We start from the raw sequence: 20,937 nt of genomic DNA, 5'->3' as shown, positions 1-20,937 counted from the left end.
CACTTGACTCAAATTAGAACTTGTCAAAGCTAAAATGTTAGCTTAATACTAGTTTTTTTTTGTGAAAGGAATCATGCCTGCTTTCAGGAATAAAGGCTACTGAGTGAGCAGCAAATCCCAGTGCTTACAAAATCATAGAATTTCAGAAGTTCTTATTTGTCTTAAAGAACACTTCCATAGACTGGAGTTATGAAATATAGCTACCTGCAGTAAGATGCAATTGGACTTAATGACCCAAGAGTATGACTGCATGAGTATGATATCCCATTAACAGTTCTGTCAAAAAAGGTTATCGGTTCTTTTCATTAACTAAATTACATTTATCTTATGATAGAAAAAGAAATGGCCCTTTTACTTTGTTATAAAAGTTCTACTTTCTCACCAGTTTGTTTGAATAGTTTCACACAAATAGGCACCAAACTCATAGGGCACATTTTCCTTTGTCATGCTCATCCTATTTGATTTAGGACATCTATTCAATGCACAAAACCACTTCAGACATTTTCCCTTGCATTTCCCTTGTGGAGGAGTTTGGAAATGCCAGCATCACCTCAATTTCGGGGCAGACGGAAGGCCGTAAAAAGGGCTATGATTATGAGATTTTTTGGGTTTGTCTGGAAAGACAGCAGAGAACTGGATTCCCTATTCCATGAGGTCCTTTCCATGCCTACTTTCTAACAATCCACTTGAACTGGCTTCCCAAAAAACCTCTCAGTTGCCTTCTGTACTATGTTCCTTTTGAACACTCAACCTAAAAGCAGCCCAAGAATGGCCTATGTAAGGGAACATAGGGATGAGGACCTAAGCAGTATCCAGAGCTATAAATACAATTCATTTATGTAACTCTAACTCTTAACAGAGTCTACCAGTATTTCAAGACAAAATTGAGTGAATATTTAGGCTTCCCCCCCTACATATTTAGAAATGAAGAATGTTTACACAACACAAAAAGGTTAAATAATCCCTGTGGTGGACTCACCTTGCTAGCAGCTAAACCCATAAAGCTGCTCGCTCACTCACTCCCCAGCTCCTCTAGCACAATGGGGGAAGAAAATAGGAAGAACTAAAGCAAGAAAAATCCTGGGTCAAGATAAAAATATTTTAATAAATGAAGGAAAAGAGGAAGAAAAAAAAAAACACATAGACAAAATAAGTGATGCAAAGGCACTCACTCACCACCTCCCATGGCTAGACCACTGCTCAGCTACTCTCTGAGGAAAATACTATCTAAAACTCCCTCCACTCCATTTTGTTGCTAGGACAACATTTATGGCATGAAATAGCTTTAGTCACTTCAGGGTCATCTGCCTAGTTGTGTCCCCTCTCAATTTCTTGTTGATCTGTTCACTGAGGAGGGTGGGCAGAGTGAAAAACACACGACCTTGCCAATGTGCAAACACTGTTCAGCAACAGTTAAAACATGAGTGTGTCTTCAACACTTTTTTGGTCACAAATCTAAAACCTAGCACCATGCAAGCTGCTGCAAAAAAAAATTAACTCCATCCTAGCCATACCTATTTGTATTCTGAAATCTTGCATTCCTCCCTTGCGCTTTCTGTCAAGTGTGACACGTGATTTTTATCTAGCTACACTGTGTGGAAAGGCCAGGTGTGAGGATTTTAACCACCATTAACAATTCTCAAGTGCTTAGGGCTGACATATTTTTTTCCCCGTAAGAAGTGAGGGAAGTTTTACACCGAGAAAAACAGGCTATATGAAAAAAACAGACCTTCCTTCTTTCCTCTACATTATAGACATTTTATTAAAGCAAACGTTCTTGCCATCCTCCAATATTAACTATACCATTATTTTAAGTGTCTTAGATTTCTCAAGTACATAGAAACACTAAAATATTATTAAAACACACTAGTCAAAGATTCCACTAAAAATACAGAAGCTTATAACTATATTTTAAGCTATCAGAAGTAGCGCTTTGCAAAGAAAAAGGTCTGCCATCATTACCTACAGGTTCATGAGAGGGAGTCAGTATAAAGAATTAACAGCTTTCAGCTGTAAAATTACTAATTCCAGTTATACAGTACATTAAACACGCCATTTAAGATATATGCCAACTTAAACGACCACATATGGCATATCTATCTAATTATCACAGTTTGTGTTTTCATATGCAGAGCTGTTCTAGTTTTTAAACAATGTGTCAAAATGCACCGTTTTATCTGAAAACAGAAAAAGCTATCTTTTATAATACTAGTAGGTCAATACTGTATTTTTAACATGCAGTACACTACATGTGAAAAAATACATTAAAACAAGTCTCTAATGTTTTACTAAGGCTTTTAGCTTTCTTACAAGTATGAAGTTAAGGTGCAAAATTAAGTTTCTCAAAGACACTCCTTTCAATATTTACTTTTTCCTTTCAAGTCTTTAATTCACCAATTGACATACTAAGTCTTAAATTACAATGGACAAACAAAACAATCAAGTCAGTCATTCTCTCAGTTTTGCATGTGATTAAAAAAATACTGTGAAATAGCACATGTGCAGACATCAGTTGCAGTGAAGACAGACCTCACTTGTGTTCCTTCTTCATGTGCAATTTGACCTCACTCAGAACAATTGCTATTGCAGAATCATACATTCATATTGTAGTTCAGCACAAATCATGGCCTAAAATATTTTATTCCAGATTCCTCAGCTGGTGCTTGGTGTCACTTCAGCTGTTTGGAAAGATTTTTTTAAATGTTTCTTTGAGTAAATAAACAAAGAGCTTATGCATAGCTACCATGAAACATTACATAATCTTAATCTCTCCTTTTGCAGCTCAAAATAGGACCATGTATTTTTATACAATGAAATCAAAGTGTGCATGGAAAGAAACAGTTAACACCTTACTAGCCAAATAATTGTAGCAGCCATTCCAAATGCTTTTGTTCTTGTTCAGGACTACATAAAAAAGGTAAAAACATGCCATTCAGTCATCAAGGGCATTTTTCACTGTCTCCCGCAGTCCTCTCAAATTGTAAGGTTGTAGTTTTGATAACTTATTTCAATAGAGAGCAGACAATATCAAGATAAACACACTGTCCTATTTTAAAAACATATAGGACACTATAATTAAACACTCCTGTGTTCTTATTTAAGTGCTTCCTCACGATTTTCTTCAGTGTTTGTTTTTAAATAAGCAACAAGTCCTTAAATCTGCATTTACCTTTACAGAAGGTTTCTGTTAAAATTAAACACGTAGAAAAAAAAAAGTTTGCTTGCTGAAATAACTTGAAAGACACTAAAATTTGAACACTAAGCCAAAATATTTTTAGATTTTAATTTTCAATAAATAAATAAGAGAATAAAGGCTTGTGTAAACAACTGGACTATCCAGAATATAGGTAAACACAAAGTATTCCAACTTCTTTTCCTTACTGAAAAGCAGAATGGTATATGTATTTCCTTTGTACATACTTAATCAGTCTTGTCCCTGATAAAAAGTCCAAACAATTATCCTAAAAGATGAGCCAAAACATTTTATGTAATAAGAAATAAAATTAGGACAATTTGACTTCGTCATTACTATTTAAAGTTAAAATGCCAATATTTTATTAGATTTTTAGAAACTTTACCTGTGCCTTTTAACATTTCAGTTAGAACATTAATTACAGAATCCGTCCCATTAATTGTTCAGATATTTTTAAATAATTCAGTCTGTTTCATACTTCAAAAATTTTGATTTGCACCTTTCAAAATAAAAATGTAATTCTTGTACCAAGAGCAATTATTTGCAAATGGAAACACATTCTGGAAAATGTTTAGTTTCAAGAGGATTTGTAACTGAATCTGGATTAGATCTAACGCTTCTCTTTTTAAATGGACCTTTTAGCAAGACTGGCATATATTAACATAAGGCCAGTATTTTCCTACATGGATTTACTGAACAGATTCACAAATATATTAAAAACCCAGTCTATACATAGAGACACAGAATTAGTCTTTTAGTATCAGAAAATCCAGCCACGTTTTAAAGCAGAGTAAAAAATATGACAATTACAAAACATTGATTATATATGGTAAGTTTTTATCATTTGTCCTTTTTTTTTTTTTGAGGGGGGGGGGTATTAGGAAAGTGTTGCACTTCCAGATTTACAAACTGAACAGAACATTTAAAACATTGTAATTTTTATTGCAAAGAGAACATGACTAAAAGCAAAGGCTATAAAACTCTTATGTCAAAAAGGGAGAACATGTATGTTTGGAAGTTCATATTGAAAACCTGTATTATATACCTATTTTTTATAAACATCTGTTTATATCTGTAAAGGCTTTGTACAGTATCCTTACCAAAGTACATGCCTTATCGCTGCATTCATCATCTACTTGACTATTAAAAATGAATGTAGGAAGAAAGACATCTGCAAATAGAGATTCAAACACCTCTAGCAAGCTGAAAGAAGATCAATTACTATTGTTTGCAAGGCTAGAAAATGGTAAGAACACATCCCTCCTCAGAGGAAAAGGCAGCAGTAAATGTTAACTACTGTAGATGAGCACCAAGAAAACAACAACAAACACACACACACACACACACACAAAATCCTTTGCTAGAAAAGGGAAAACCCTTAGAAAGAGAGAATTAGTTTACCAAAGATCTTAACTGGAATCATAAAGCTTTTTTTTTTTTTTTCTTAAACATGTGCTACTATTCATCTATCCCTATGTGAAAACACACTAATATGGACCACATAGACTCGATGCATATTCTACCTTGCATAAATTTAATACTTACCTGACTTTAATGTTTATATACAGACACTGCTGGTAAATTTACTGACTTTGTAAGAATGTCTCCACTCACTTTAGTGGAATGCAGTAGCAAACAGGAAAGAAATTATCACTTTCTGTCCTTATGCTTAAGAAACATTAAAAAAAGAATTTGTATTCCTTTTTGCTGAAAGTAATAGAACATCAGCAGTCGAAAAATGGAAGGACTGAATCATGCTAGACTAACCCAGATAGATAAAGAATTTGGACAAGTTTAAGAAATGCTAATATTCAGTGGTATTCAAGGAATACAAAGAACAGAAAAAAAAAAATCATCAGAATTTCACTACTTCCAAAAAATCTTCACCCTATCTAAAAATAGGAAGTTTTACTTACCATCAAAATCTGAATTCATCATGCACAGTGATAGTTACATTTTACTAACACAATTTCTATTCTGAACATCACGTATAAAATAAGTAAAAAAGATGTATGTTAAACTGCTTATGAAAAAAACTACAAATTATACAGCACTTAGAACGTATTGAACTACTACTCTGAGATTCAGAATTTAAAGGCTTGTAGATGGAAAACTTGGAGCTCTAAAAAATAACTTGAAGATTAAAAATTGAAATTAAATACTTGTTGAGACTGAATAACTGGCTTTTCTCCAAATAAGCAGCATACACATAGTAATTTTTGGACAAAATATATCTAATAATCTTCAGCATTTGTAATATGACCTGTCCAGTAAGATTCCTCAGTCTCCCCTGTGGAAAGCAACAAGCATCAGGGACATTCCACACCTTCAGGCAGAAGACACTCTAAGTTATTTCAATCCAGAAGAAACATCTATAGAGAAATCCAATATGGAAACCATCTTTTGCTTTTGAGCAAAGAAAAATAAAACTGAGGAATCCAGGATTTAAATGCTACATGAAAACTGCTGTAGTCTAAGGAGATTAGAGATTAAAACAATGGAACCTGCTTAAAGCAGAGGGAAACATTAAAAATTATTCAATACAAAATGATAAAGTCTGCGCAAATGTCCTAAAGTATCTTGGTCTTTCCCTCTACATACAGACTTACCTACAAGGATTCCAGAATATCTGTGGATCTGAATCCACATTACTATTCACACATCTGTTACTTTATAAACTCGATCACTTCACATAAAATACACCATCATTCTCCCTTGCTTTGCCAACAAACCACATAACAATTCAAACAGCACATTTTCCTCTAAATTAGCATTGCAATATTACACTTCCTTCTAGACTTCCTGAAGTAGGTCATACTACAAATATGAAATTTATATTAGTTCTTGAAATACTTTTAAGCACACTTGACTTGAATATCAGATAGCCATCATCAGCTTATCTCCACCTCCCAAGTAAGTATACTTTGCAATATGAAAAACTCATGACACAAAAACAGTGCTACTAACATATACTAATTCACACCAAACCCCTTGAAGGTTTTCTTAGGTTTGTCTTCAGAAAATCTTCAACAGGAAGAACCACCCAAATTAAGACACCTTCATGCTTACAAGAGTATTACAATCACCTATTCTCATCTCCTATGTAATAACATTTCACAGAAAAAAAAAAAAAAAAATAAAAATCCCTGCATTATCTTAGGAGCCCATTTAACTATATGCATATTTTGAGGAAAAGGTCATTAAATTTCAATTGCAGTTGAAATATCACAACCCTTAGTACATTGTTGTGATCACTTCTAAAAGTTTGTATTGGGAGAAACAGGCACCCAAATCTGAACTGGTCATTCTACTAAAAAGCCAAGTACTTAAAAATTAAAAAAAAAGAAAATCAATGATCTTCAGACAGCCAATACAAAACTGCCAATATTTACAAGAGACTTCTGTACAAAAAAACTTTAAAAGTCCCTGGACTAGCCAACAATGAAAGTTTAGTAGGTCATTTATACACCATATTAACAAATTATTCCATCAGAAAAGGACAAAAAAAGTGAATAAATAATGAGGTGTTTATTTTTCCTCATTCTAAGGATACACATGAGTGTTGGAGAAGGGCAAAATCAAGGCACTCTTCTTACAATTATGGATGCCTAGATTTTGTGCCCTTCTTATGTCTGCACCCTCCAAATCAGTAAGCACTAAGTTAATGAAGTGTGAAGGACAGAAGTGGAACTATTTCTGAACATCAAAAACCACATTCTTTCAAATAGTTAAGTGCTATCAAAACCATGAGCCACTGGAAAAGATAATACAGAAACAAGAGAATGAATAGTTACTAATCAACAAAGTACCATTTAAAAACTGAAATAAAATTAACTAGGTATAAATATATTACTTAATCCAAACACTGACCTTGCTACCACTATCCACTCTATGCTTCTGAGACTAGAATGTTATAAAACATTTGCATAAACTGAAGAGGCTTTGGTTTTAAAAGGTACAAGAAACCTAAAGGAGGACCAATATAGCTGCGCATTTCATTCACCAAGAACTTGCAAGATTAATGCTCTGAGTCTAGCAATTACGTGTGGATTTCTACGTACATTTGAAAAAACTGCTTTTAACAGCCTAACTGACTTAAGATCTGGCTACCTGAGGAACCATTTGTTTCTTCTAAATACTCATTATTCAGTGAAAGAACTCACAAACTCAAGTAAAATGAAGAGATACTGGCTACACAAGATAAATTCCTTTTTGTTTTAGAGACCCTTTCCTGTCCAATCCTGAGTTCGTCTGCTCATCACACAAAATTGTCCTATCTTTTTTTCCTAGTTATTTGGGACTGATTCCTCAGGGGGAAGAAAAAAAAAAAAAAAAAAAAAATCATTCATTTAATACATCATGTTGGCACTTAGAAGAACAGCTAGCCATATATGTAGATCCACACAGAACTTATAAACTCGTAAAATTAAAAAGTACATATTTTGGTTTTGTTAAAAGCAGTGCAAATACTAGATGAGCACTTGGCATTACCAACCTAAAAAAACTTCCAGGTTGGGTTTTTTTGAGCATTTCACTATGCTAGAAATTATATGCTGCTTGAGGAAGAGCAATCTCAACAAAAACTAGTAGACTTAGTTGTGCTACACGGCACAACAAAAGACTCAGAAATCAGGAAGTGATACAAGGAGGTCCTTGGGAATCCAATTTTTACTTTAGATTGACAGAGTCACCAAGTGTTCATCTAATACAGTAAGTAGAAGACATATGAAGAAAGAAGTGTGCATACATGCAAGATAGAAAATAAACTCCATACATGTTCTATGTCTAACAGTTCTCATTGCAACAAGTCATGTTTATAAAGCTTTAAGGCATCCAGTAGCAGCATTTCATTGCAGACCTTTGAAAATCAGCACATACAGAATTACAGAAGAGCCTCTCTTGTTCCACAGAAGTTTCTTCAAATCCAGGTCAATAAACAGCTACAAATATTCTGTAACTTCAGTACCATACTGAAAGTTTGGTACTGCTGCCAAAACAGTATCTGCTGCAGCACTGGAATTGCTGCTCCTGCTAGTATTACTATAAACTCTACTACCTACCCTCTGGTGTTTCCTAACGCCAAATTACAGATAGGGACAAAGTGTAAACCTCAAATAAATCAAGTTCCAACTCAGCATATGGCCCAGCTGGTCTTTTGTTTTCCTTCCCTCATATCCATGATATTTAACTGCCCAGCTCCTCGGGAATCCAGTTTGATACAGATTTAATTCCATAAGCACACTGGATGCTCAAAGACAACTGAATGTACACCTGGCATTTCCTGCTTTTCCAGTGCATGACTTCATATAAATATTTTTTATAATTTATGTTATAAAAATAAAGACTCCGCAGTTGTATATTCATTTAAGTATTTGTAACTTTTCATGTACAGTTTGAAAAACAGAGTTTAGAACGAACTAGGAAGATGATAAATCACTGCTGCCTCTGATTATCTGGTTCTCTACACAGAATTTTCTTCCTCATATTGCCAATGAAGAATTTAAAAAGAACTAAATCCACTATTTGAAGATAAAGCAAAATACAGGTACATATGAATCTTCCAAGAGCTTTGGAGGTGTGCACTATGGTTCTTGATTCAAGCAAACAGGTGCCGCTCTATGAAGTGGGGGAAAATAGTACAAATGTGTGAAGCTCTTTATGTGGGAAATTACAAGAGAGTTAAATGGCACTGAGCAAGGCACAAAAAGGACTTTTAAAATAGAAACAAGGGAACATGCAGAGAACCTCAGTATCTAATTTAATTAATGATTGAGAATGCAAAGGCTTCAACTGGTGAAACATTAGCAGCAGCCATGAATTTCACTGTAGTTCTGTATAACAAGTAATCTTACCTGAGTGATTCTCAAAAAAATGTCAACACATCGATTGTATTTTTCATCTGATCCTGTCAATGCTGAGATGACAGGCCCTGCAGGATGCAGTGAGAGATCAATGATGAAAAACAGATGTTTAGTCTTTTCACAATCAAAACCTACAAGACCAGGAAAATGAAAAATTTTGTCTGAAATTCATGCTTCTTTATATCCAAAAAATGCTGATGTTACATCATCACTTCCATCTATGTAAGCTGTCAAAGGTGTCTCTTCCTCACTTAGCAGGGATCTGACCCCAGATCATTCATATCATCAACATACAACTTTAAACCTGGTCCCTAATATAGTATTTTTTCAAGTGCTATCTGGTCACATAGCTAGTTATTTAATTCCCCCTAGCCTTTCATGAAGGAGACTTGATTTTGTCCATCAGTTATGCAGAATATTAAACCTTACACAATTTACTGCAATTCACAAGTCAAGAAAAGCAATGCACAACAGTACTGCTCATAACTAGCTCAAGCAGGGAGTGACAAATTCATATTCAAAAGTTACAAAGGCATGTTAGCTTTGTACTGTTGGGAGCTGACTTCCATAAATGTCTTTCCAAATACTGCCTTAAACTGGCATTTCCATCAGACCAGTTCAGTACTTGCAAATAAATTTTAGTGTTTGGCTATAATCAAGAACAGCAGATCTAATATTAAGTAAACCCCAGCCAGATTCAGCGATAATTAATATCAAATATGTTAAAGTGAAAATAAGTTAATATGCGGGGTTGGGAATTTAGACAGTTATTATGTATTAAAATATTTAATACGTCTATTAAGTATAGGGGAAAATTAGAACAGAGTATCCTGACAATTACTCAAATTAAAATACAAGCAACAGAGTTAATCCTTATTATGCTACGAATAATCGCAAATGAAACCAAAACAAAAATAGGATGGAATAGAGCTTGACAAAACGTAACATTTAAAAGATCTCTAGGTTAAACTCAGGTTTGATATTTCCTTTGGCGTATGGAAAGATGGAACGGCCCTGAATACCAGGGGGGATGTAAGAAACCTGACGGATTCCCAAGTTGCATTATGCAGTCAGGAAGAAGATGGTAATACATCTACAGTAAACTAACAGTCTCACATATGCACAACACATTTATTGCAATTGCCAAATAACAAACACCAATTTTACACCTAACCATGGTACTAGAAATCCTTAGAAGAGTCGCAAGACTGAGCTGGCCAGCACAAGCATACCCCGCTACAGAGCATACTGCAGAACACCACAAATTCATTCCAGACACAAACAATAAAACTCTTTGCACTTACAGAAAATTGTATTTGTTGTCAGAATAAAGAAAAATATTTTTGCAAAGTCCATTATAACGGTGACATTTCAAAAACATGTTTATCAGCTTCATTACTCCACAGACATATTTGATAAACAGGAAAAATGTATTACAGTTTTAGATTGTAGTACGTGAAGGATTTTATGCTAGTGTCAAACGAATCCAATCAGAAAACTAAAAGGCCTACCTAGAAACATGACCATCAATAAGCGCCAAAAAAGGAGCCTTTCCATTTCGAGTATGTATTGCGTTTTATACCATGACACTGCAGCCTCTGAGGGTCAGATTAATTAAGATCAACAGCAGCTGCAGAGCAACGTGAGAAGCACACTGCCACAGCTCTCACCAGTCCAGCCCAATTACCTGCAGCATTCCCACACTGGACAACTGACAACTACCACACTCCTCACTAAGTCAATAACTCCCACTGGCCTACTGATAAATGTTAAAAAACAAACTAGCCTCTTTCTAAGATGAACTGCAAAGCTGACTGCACCTGCTGCAGGATGCAACGATGAGTCCCAGAGAAAAGTTTGTCACATCTTTACTGATGCTGCTTAACTTTATGCTAGAGCTGTGTCCGAAGATGGAAATGAGATAGCAATGAAGCACAAGTCCTCCTTCCAAATCCCTCTACGATCTACTTCTAAAAGCCTGTCTGACAAATTCACTAAATCCGAGGTTTTCTCCTCTGGAAAAAAAGCTACTGATCACTGATGAAATAAATTCTGTGGTCAGCTACTGAGGGCATTATCTAAGTTACTACAATTAAAGAATGAACAAGATCAGAGTATTTGAAAAATGTGTTGCTTGTTATAGATTGCACCCATTTTAAAAAAAAAAAAAAGTGAGAGCATGTTTCTTTTACTGGACAGCAGACAATAGGAAAACAATTATTAAGAGATTCAGACATTCCCTGTTTATATTTTTTAAATATTAGCTTCAAGACCTATGTTCTGACAAACATCCATTAAAACTGTGACATCTCTGCAAAGCACCATCAGAGTATTGTACGGAAATTTTAAAATTTGTGAAAGAAGAAAATTTAAAATTCTCAGTGCATATCAACTTGAGCTATTTCTCTTAGGTCTCGGGGTTTTGGTTCTGTTTGTTTTGTTACTGGGATGTTTTTTTTGTTGTTGTTGTTTTGTTTGTGGCTTTGTTTGTTTTCCCTTGGAATGCATGAGTCCAGAAAATATATATTCTTAATGAATACCTGCATTACAGAAATCTCAACTTTATCAAAAAGCAGTACTATTACTAGAAGCACCTTCATCTACATAAGCTCTCTAATCTACTAAGAATCATTTGGTTTCCAATTATATTGAAAACTAGGCAAAATCAATCACAATAAAAAGTTATAAATTATTAAATATGGCATTTCCCTGTGATAATAGCCACCCTCACTTCGTTCTTTATTTTGCCAACCAAGTGCACATAGTAGTTAGTCTGTCCCATTTATTAAAGTTATACTAACCATTCCAAATCCATCACAAGTTGTTTTAAACCTTTCTTATACAAGACACTGCACTTTCTTGCAAACCAAAGCCATTTACTATGTCAAAGCTTATGCATTCATTCACATTAATAAGCCCCTAAAAGTAGAAGAAATCAGTGCAAAATTTCTACTTAAACTTCCAGTACTTAAATTTACACTGTGTGTGTTGGGCATGTAACAACCTCAAGATCACACCAAGTTACACATTCAGTTTCAGCTTGCTTTTAAATGTAAAATACTAAGTATCTGCTGGCTAACAAGCTAACTTTTTTAATTCTGTTCCAGTAACCAGGCAACAGACAACTGTCCAACTGAGAATTATCTCTCTGAACAGCTGGCAATCAACACTTGAGGGTTCTTGGTGGTTGTTCGGTTTGTTGTTGCTTTTTGTTTTCATTTGGTTTGGTTTGGTTTTGGGTTTTTTTTGCGTGTGTGTTTTTTTGGTTGTTTTTTGTTTGTTTGTTTGTTTGTTTGGGGTTTTTTTGTTTGTTTGTTTTTGGGTTTTGGTTTTGGTTTTTTTGGTTGTTTTTTTTTTTTTTAATAGCAGAAAGATCAGTGATTACTTCACAAACATCCACAGCTCTAGATTCCACCTCTGAAATCCCTACTCACTATTTAATCATTTCCTCAGTCCTACTACCCAAAAGTAACACATACAAGTAAATGTTTAGAAATCTATCTGAAAATCTTTTATATATACTTATGAAGTCACTAATTAGCTAATGTTAACAGCAAAACTATCAAGAATAGTGAGATGCATTTATTGATGTATGACAAACCACTGTCTAGGAACCATGACAACAGACAACTAATAACTAATGCCATTTTCATATCTAACTCCATTACTCTTTTTTCTCTTCCATAGCTGAAAAAGTCGTATTTCAATTCAATATTATTTCCAAGCATTGATTTTTAAAACAGATTTTTTTTCACTACTAAACTCCAGTTTATTTTTAACAGTTATAAATTAACATGACAAATCCTTTCTTATATAAAGGAAATAATAACGGTGAACCAAGCTTGATATATTATACATTTCCCATTCCTAACAGTATAATAGGAGTAATGAAGCTAGAATGGGAACTTATTAATTATAAATTAATTTTAAATTCCTGTAAAGTTCTGTTACTTACACATTCAACGTGTTTGAAAGGTTAAGTCAGAATAAGAGACTTTCCAAAAGGGCACTTGCACAAAGATTAGCTGGACCACCTCCCATAATATATGAATATCTTAAAAAAATCTGGTATTTCAATAGAAAACATATCAAATACATATAACTTAGTAAAAACATAACATAACATAGCCACACAACACTCCCTACAAGAGGCAGGGGGGAAACTCTCACCTTTGCATTCTCCAAACATTTAGATCACTACTGATTAGAAATCTGCTATAAAAACAACATTGCTAATCTATTGTTAAAAGCAGTAAAACCTTACCCCCATTTAATTATGTTTTTATTAATCTCTGCTCTTAATATGATCTAATTTCAGTACACATACGACTTCATATTCCAATAAATTGAAAAACACTAACTGAGCTCAAATTCACTCAAGCACCAAGTTCAGACCAGGCAAGATCCTGTTACAAGATAAACAACATGATGTGATGTAACATAATTTTGTGCGTGTGTACATGTGAGACTGGGGCAGGAGCGCAGAGAGAAAGAGCAAGAGTGCATGAAAGAGAAAGCAAGTATGCGCGCCAACATTTGCAATGGAAAAAAATACATATGTCCAGAGTAGTTTTCAGTCCAGCGCTCACTATAATTCAGAATGGAGAAACAGATAAGACAACAAGAGCTTCATATGACAGAAATACTGACTCTTTTATATTATTCTAAATAAAATCATACGTTAAAACAGCTTCACAGAATGGTCACTTTCTTTATGAAGTTCACTTCATTAATATTAAAGTAGTATGGCTCCATGTCTATTTAAATTTTGGAGCAGAACCTACAAGGCAATTCACACACTGTACTTCTCTACAGAAAGGATAAGTACCATTTAGTATAAAAGTAGGGCATATTTTGCCATTTTCATTTCATTTTCCTTAATCTAGAGGGACAAGCCCGAACAGAAAAGAATCAGGGATAATCTACGCACAGTAACCAAAGTCAAATTGCAGAAGTCCAGACATTTAGAAAAAAGTCAGCTGGTAACCTGAAAAGAGAGCAATAAATTATGTACTCAGAAAACAAGACCGTAGCGGATGGTAATGTATTTATATACTGCTTCCTATTTTGTAAACTAAAATGTTCATGAAAAGCTGTTTTTTCCTTCAATTTCTCGTAATTAGAGCTGTCATATAATTCTTCAGCAATTATGTCACCTTTTGATGCACAAAAATAATTCCAACAGTAATCAGTCTGCATACTGAAGTCCTATATCACAGAGGAAAAAAAAAGAACACTATTAGATCATAGGAACTACTCATGACTTCTCTATTACAACCACCTTCCTCCTTTCCAAACAGCAGCTTACCCAGACTGTGCTAAAACTTTACATTCCATAGCGAAATATACATTAAACATTTATAAGGACAAACATCAGAGGTACAGACTAAGTAACTTCTATTAGGAAAATAGAATAATTGTTTAAGAAACTTTATAAGAAAAATAAACCATATCTTTATATTAGCTATTTCACAAGGTTTGTATTCCCTAATGCTATATGAGCACAACTCTGGAAGAAACCCAAAAGCCATCAGCTCAGGGAATGTCAGGACCTCCGAAAATTCCATGGGCTGGTGGTCAAATGCAAACAGAAAGACTAACAAGAGCGAGCCACGCTGTAATCCCTTTCTCACCCCTGTTCCACACAGGTTTCAGTTACAAACCTCCTTAAGACACTCTTTTTCTATTTGAAACAATGTGGCTGAAAATTCAAAGGAGACCATATGAAGTCAAACTGGAACTCCATTTGAACCTGTTACGTAGAACTGCTTACGGCTTGCTGTCCTAGTTATTTATATTATTACTACTGATTTTAAGAGAGAGGTGTTTATGTCACAAACATTTTTACTGATGTCATTCTAGCTTGCTATTTTTTATTTTTCAAAGGTTTTTCTGCTACTACTGCTGTATCTTTACAATTTGCTACACAAAAAAGTATGTAATTCTGATTTAATCAGAAAACAGAAGAACTATGCTAGAGCACGGAACAAAAGATCTAATCTTTGGAGCATCCTTTCCAAGCGAGTGTAAATAAACTGTAGTAAAATGAAAAGGCTTGTAATTTGGTATTTGGAATATTCTTTATAAACACCAATTTTCTGTAACATCCTTGCATATCTGATACCACCTCACATATAATGCAGAAAATCTATTTCATTTTCATCTATTGACAGTGAATTTAATTTACTATTGCAGTTCTTTACCCATATTATGTTATTAATTCTGCAATCAGGCTCTTTTGAATGCTTTTATTTCTTCCAAGAGTTTTCACAATTCTACATTGATTTTTTTTCCACCCTAACATACCTTTCAAAACAAAAGACCATTTTTTCTAACTTTCTAAAGAAATGTTTAAAAAAAACAAACAAAAAAACCCCCCACAAATACAACCCCCCCAGACACAAGACAACAAACATCAGTTCATAAGCTGTATCCTTCAACAGGAAAAAATCTACATTCTTCACTTTAAGCTCCAACATTTAAGTATTATAAACTACATTTACTAAGGACATGTACAACAAGTGCATTAATATTTCCACATCAAAAATCATCATTGAAAATAGACCACAATCTCTCTACTAATACAAAATTATCCATTTCTGCCTAACACTAAAGTTAAAGAATGGGAAAGCTAAATGTTCCAATGTTAGTTTTCTGTTTTTATCCACACCAACCACCCTCACTATTCTGTAGAACTCAATGATCTTGTTAAACTAGATAAAATGCAAAGCAGCTCTTATTTTTCCAAGAGAAAAGAGTCAGTAACAGCTAGCCAACTCAATACTAAATCACCAGTTAATCTCAAAAGTAACATAATCAAAACACCAAAAAAAAAAGCATTAAATATGTCATTATTTCGCATCACTTTTTTAAAAGTCCTCTAGAATAAATCACAGAATGCTAGTTTGGTCATCTTTAGGAAAAATCAATTATTTAATCCAAAAGATACAATCTTGTGTATCATTACGTTAGACTCCCTCTTCAGAAACCATATAAAGGAGAAATGCTAATTCAGGTATTTATTATTGTTATACACAAATACTAAACACTTGTTTCTTATGCAAAAATACAGTTGACATAAAATACTCATTTCTTTATTCATCCAAAGTATCTCACTTTTATATGACAGTTTTAATCCAACATCATGATAAACATAATATAAAGAATATCTAAAGAGCAGCACTTGTCCTCTTTACTTCACTCCAGAGCCAGCGAACAAAGCAGTGAAGCAGAAAGAAGGTACATAATGGATTTAAAGTAAAGGGCCCATTCTTTAAGAGGCGGCCTCTCATTTTTACTCATTCTAGCTTAATTGTCATTACAATGTCTGGAAACTTCAAACGAACAATTATTTTTACACCAGCTGTCAAGTCAGTTCTTTAAAGCTAGATTTATTTTTTTAAAACTAAAAACCAAAACAATCCAAATACTAATGAAAACATTTTTTTTGCAGAAACACTATAAAATCTTTAAACATATTTCAAGCAGTTAGTTTACTAGACAGTGCCCAGTCCATACACTAAGACAGACAGAATATTTATTTTCACTGTTGCACTTTGTATCATAGTTTTCTGAGAAATAATGTATCCAGCTGCACTGGAAGCTTAGTCGTCAATACATGAAACACACCGACATGTACATACGTCCCTTGGGATTTAAAAATAAAGAATTGGCTAATTTTTGCACCTACCTGGGTAAAAATCTTTGGATTTAGACAGCTTGATGGTGGCCCCAGTCTCTTTCTGCAACTGAACAATTGTCTGTCCTCCCTTCCCAATTATAGATCCAGCAGCATAACTAGGTATGAGGACCTTTAGAAAATACTGGCCATCCTCTGAAAAATCGAGATATATATGGTTAATATGGCTTACAAACTTTGATTTTTTCCTCCCCAGACCCACAAATAAACAAAATGTTACATCTTTGAACTCGTCTAGTAATTCATACATTTACATCTAACCAGTTGCGTCATTCTACAAGACGTTTAGACTATGCCTTTGACATTTTGAAATATGTACATTTATTCTGAGCAAATTAAAGAATCCATACAGATTCCTTAATTCCCTAAAACAATAACATCCAAATTATATTTCAAAGGTGTTTTTTTTTCCCAATGGTAACCACAGCATGCACAAATTATCGGACCCCTTGGAAAAAAAAAAAAAAAGCCCTGCACGAAAACGTGCCTAGTGACAACTACAACCTTGCTTGAAAATACAGCAAAAGAAACGCCAAAACTAAAAAGGAATGAATTGTAAATTCTGATGGGCTATTTGTTTGTCATTAGCAAACACATGAGAATAGCAATTAGCTATTGCCTGCATTCTTCTTAAGTGAGCAAAACGACTACTCTGCTACCAAATAACCCACCCAAAATGTGGGGTTTTATTCCAAGCATTTCAGTCACTGCCAAGAAAACAACTCAACATGGTGCGGGTGGAATCACTTGCCTAAGTGATCCTGATGTATTCCTTTAACACTTCTTAAGCGACAATGATCTCTTTTAAGCTCATTAATTAAAGGACATTAAGAAGAATTTCTCCTAATTGATCAAAGCCTAAGATACTTATTTTAAATACACTTAAAAGGTGACCAGACAGACAATGCCAGTCCTCTACCCACCACTAGCGTCAAAGCACACAATCGGAACAGGAAAAGATGTATATAATGAATGGAGGGGGGAAAGAAAAAAGGATTCCCAGTCAGATTCAGCAACTGCGTAATTGTCTGTGCCCTCACCCCACTGTTAAATCCAGCTACACTGAAGTCTAAGGACCTTCCGTACCGGCTCTAAAAAAGTGCAAGACAATAAGGGTACAGTGGTTCTCCAGACTTAGGCTCTCCCCAGTAATTAAGACAACATCCCATTGGCATGGATATCACGGTTTTTATCATGAAACCTGTTTAAAGTTGCTCTTTTTTTCACCTAAGCAGGAGGAACGACCCCAGTCCACCTCACTTCTCTTATCCGAGACCACATGCGTCTCAAGAAGTGTCTATGTATGACAGTCGTGCCCACCCGTATCAACATCGCTGGCTGCACCGTGCACTAAGCACAGCCAGCCCGCTACTCTTCATATTGGGCAAATAAATTCACCTCTGCCTCGGTGCATTGTTATGACGACTCCAGCGCACACGGACAGAGGAGATGCTGGTCCCGTTATAACTCATCTCCTCCAGGAAGAGCAGGATGTTAACTAGCGAGTCCCCGCAGCCGAGAGGCGACTCCCCCCTCTACCAGCCAGCCCTCGCCCCCAGCACGGCGAACACACGCCGTGTACGCGCTGACAATGGAAGTGAGGCCAAGGAAGAGGAAAACGCACGGCAAGGCTGAAATTCAACTTGCGACCCAGAGGATGTGGAAGAAGGAAAGTGCGTTTGCCGTCTCCTTCCAGCTGCCATTTATTGTCGCCCATCGTTACACGGGCGAGGGAAATAGCTGGGCTGCAGAAGCCCCTTGTGCTCCCTCCTAGTCTCCGTAGGGTCATGGCTGTGAAGCCCAGCGTGGATATTAAATAAAAAGACTGGTAGATGCTGAAAACCGACGCCATTTTGATGAATGATAACATTAGAGAAATGAGAATGTTTGGGGGGGGAAAGGGGGGAGGCAGTCAGGCAGGTAGGGAAGCGGAGAGGTGGGTGGGTTGGGCGGGGGGGAGGTGACAGAGAATATACCCACCGCCCGTGTTGGTCCTCTTGGTGCTGCCGGCTTCAGGGGGGGCTTCAAGCGGTCTTTTCCGGGAGTCCGGCGGGTCCAGGTCTATGGGAACCCCAGTGTGGGTCCCGTTCTGCTGGATGGGAGCTGCCGCCATCATGTTTGCTGCTGCTCGGAGGAGAATTGTCTCTTCCCTTCTGTGGTGGGGGGGCAGGGAGGGAAGGGGGGAGGAGGAGGAGGAGGAAGGGGGAGGAGGAGGAGGAGGAGGAGGGGAGGGGGCTCGTCCCGTTCTCTTGTCCTTTTCGAAAATGTAAAGCTAAGCTCGGGATTGTCGAGGATGCTGCGCGCCTTGTTTATCTGGCACCCGGGGGGAGGGAAGGGAAAGGAGGGAGGGAAGCGGGCAGGACTGGGCTGGAGGAGCAGCTGCAGTGCAGTGTCAGGAGGAGATGAGGAGAAGGGAGACAGGGGAACGAGGGGGGCGAGAGAGGGAAGAGAAAGGGGGAGAGGGGAGGAGGGGAAGGAGTGAAAAGAGTAAGACAGGAGGAGGAGAGGACAGAGTGAGTGGGAGAGGAGAGGAGGGGAGAGAGTGAGTGGGAGAGGAGAGGAGGGGAGAGAGAACGAGTGAGACTGAGGCGGCGGGGAGGGAGGGAGGGGGAGAAGGAGGGAGGGAGCGAGCAGTGTAAATGGTGGGCGAGGGAGTGAGTGGGAGATGATTCACGCTGCCTCTGAGCCCCCTTCCGTCCCTGCCTGCCCTCGGCCGCGCCTGGCGCTGCGGCTGGGCTGCCCGCCGCCCTCGGGCTCTCCTGCCCTCCCTCACTGACAGGCTCGTGTGCACGGGGGTGGAGAAGGGGGTTCTGCCCATGCGGGGCCGCTCCGCTCTGGCCCCAGCACCACCACTAGCAACCACCGCCGCCAGGCGCACGAGCGGCCGACCAGCTGTGGGCTGAGGGCCGCCACCTTCGGCTACACTGCAGAAATCCAAAAGACAAGCGAGGTTAGAGCCGTGGGAGGGTGTCAGTACAGAATGGGGGGAGGCGGGGGGGTACGACGACGGACAAGCAGGGGGGATGGGGAAAAGTCGGGATAAAAAAAGAAGGGCGGGGCTTTCTGCGAAGACGGGCGGGAGATCTGGCCAATCGGAACAAAAGAGAGCGAAGTTGGGATTGCAACGTATGGCCAATCACGGGCCGCGAGTGGCTGAGCCGTTGGCGGGGAGGCGAAGGTGGTTTAACCTCTGCGGCGGGGGGTGGGAGGCGGTGACGGCGGGGGGGAGGGCGTGCGTGGGGGCCGGCTCCCGCCCCGGGAGGGTCCCCGCCGTGATGCGGCGTCACCTGGGTTACACGCTGCGCCTCATAGGCCCGCAGCTGCGTGGGAGGATGGCTGTGATTGCCCGAGGAGGCGGTGGGTTAGCGGGGATATGTCCTCACTGATGCTGCCTGCACCACCCCAGCGCGGTGTGCACGGACTTTTCTTCCCGGCCGACGCCGGCGGCGGGCGGAGGGGCAGCGCTGCCGCTCCGCGTCGGGAGCTTCGAACGTGCCAGGCTGCATCGCGGAGGCTTGTAGGAAAAATAATAAAGATATTATTTTTACACTGTGATAGCCGGGCTGTGTGACATAGAGCGACATTTCTTGTGCAAATATTTCGTAGAAAATTCAAAGATGCTTCACTGCCACTAACGTTATTTCTGCTTACAAATTTCAGGTTGAAGATTAAAACATTGTAAGGTGCAAGGTGGTGGGGGTGGGAGGGCTCGGAGGGATTGTCTGCGTACTATAAAAGCATTTTTACTCGGCTCCTTCCTATTTAATTGACTCATTGCATTTGAAAGAATTTCTCAGACCAATATAACTGTAATGGTAGTGGTCAGTACTAGAGCATCAGTTCTGTACAAAATTTAGAAATGGGTTTATTGCATTAAACCATGATCCGTTCTAAATTTGTATTGATATGTATGCGTGCAGAATGGCTACTGACTTGATTCTTCATACTATGCAAGCTTAAAACCTGGCTTTTTGTGGATGAAATCCAATTTCCAGTCTGAGCTCCCTGGGAGACTCAGTCTTAGTTTTAGTAATCACTTACCATTAATACTGCCCCAAACAATTTTTAGTACTTAAAATACAGATTTCATGTATAATATATGATACAGCACATCACCTCTACTTATAAATTATATGCCAGATATGTAGTGCACTATAGGTTATTAAAACGTAGATACTTCAACA

The 20,937-nt window shown here is 37.4% G+C and overlaps 1 protein-coding gene across 3 annotated transcripts in view; it reads right to left on the bottom strand.

Annotated features, from left to right (window-relative positions):
• The window catches only part of NOVA1 (NOVA alternative splicing regulator 1), a gene marked incomplete at both ends in the record, with an annotated part of 148,337 nt that extends 129,468 nt beyond the window's left edge, over positions 1 to 18,869 (bottom strand). For all 3 annotated transcript variants that reach the window (XM_080345835.1, XM_080345836.1, XM_080345837.1), the window contains 2 exons: positions 16,745 to 16,888; positions 18,734 to 18,869. In XM_080345835.1, the coding sequence (XP_080201961.1) occupies positions 16,745 to 16,888; positions 18,734 to 18,869 (280 nt within the window). The remainder of the gene's footprint in view (positions 1 to 16,744; positions 16,889 to 18,733) is intronic.
• Positions 18,870 to 20,937: the final 2,068 nt, after the last annotated feature.

Source organism: Nesoenas mayeri (assembly GCF_963082525.1).
Source record: "Nesoenas mayeri genome assembly, chromosome: 5".
NCBI lineage: Eukaryota > Metazoa > Chordata > Aves > Columbiformes > Columbidae > Nesoenas > Nesoenas mayeri.
This window is presented reverse-complemented; position numbering and strand designations above follow the sequence as displayed.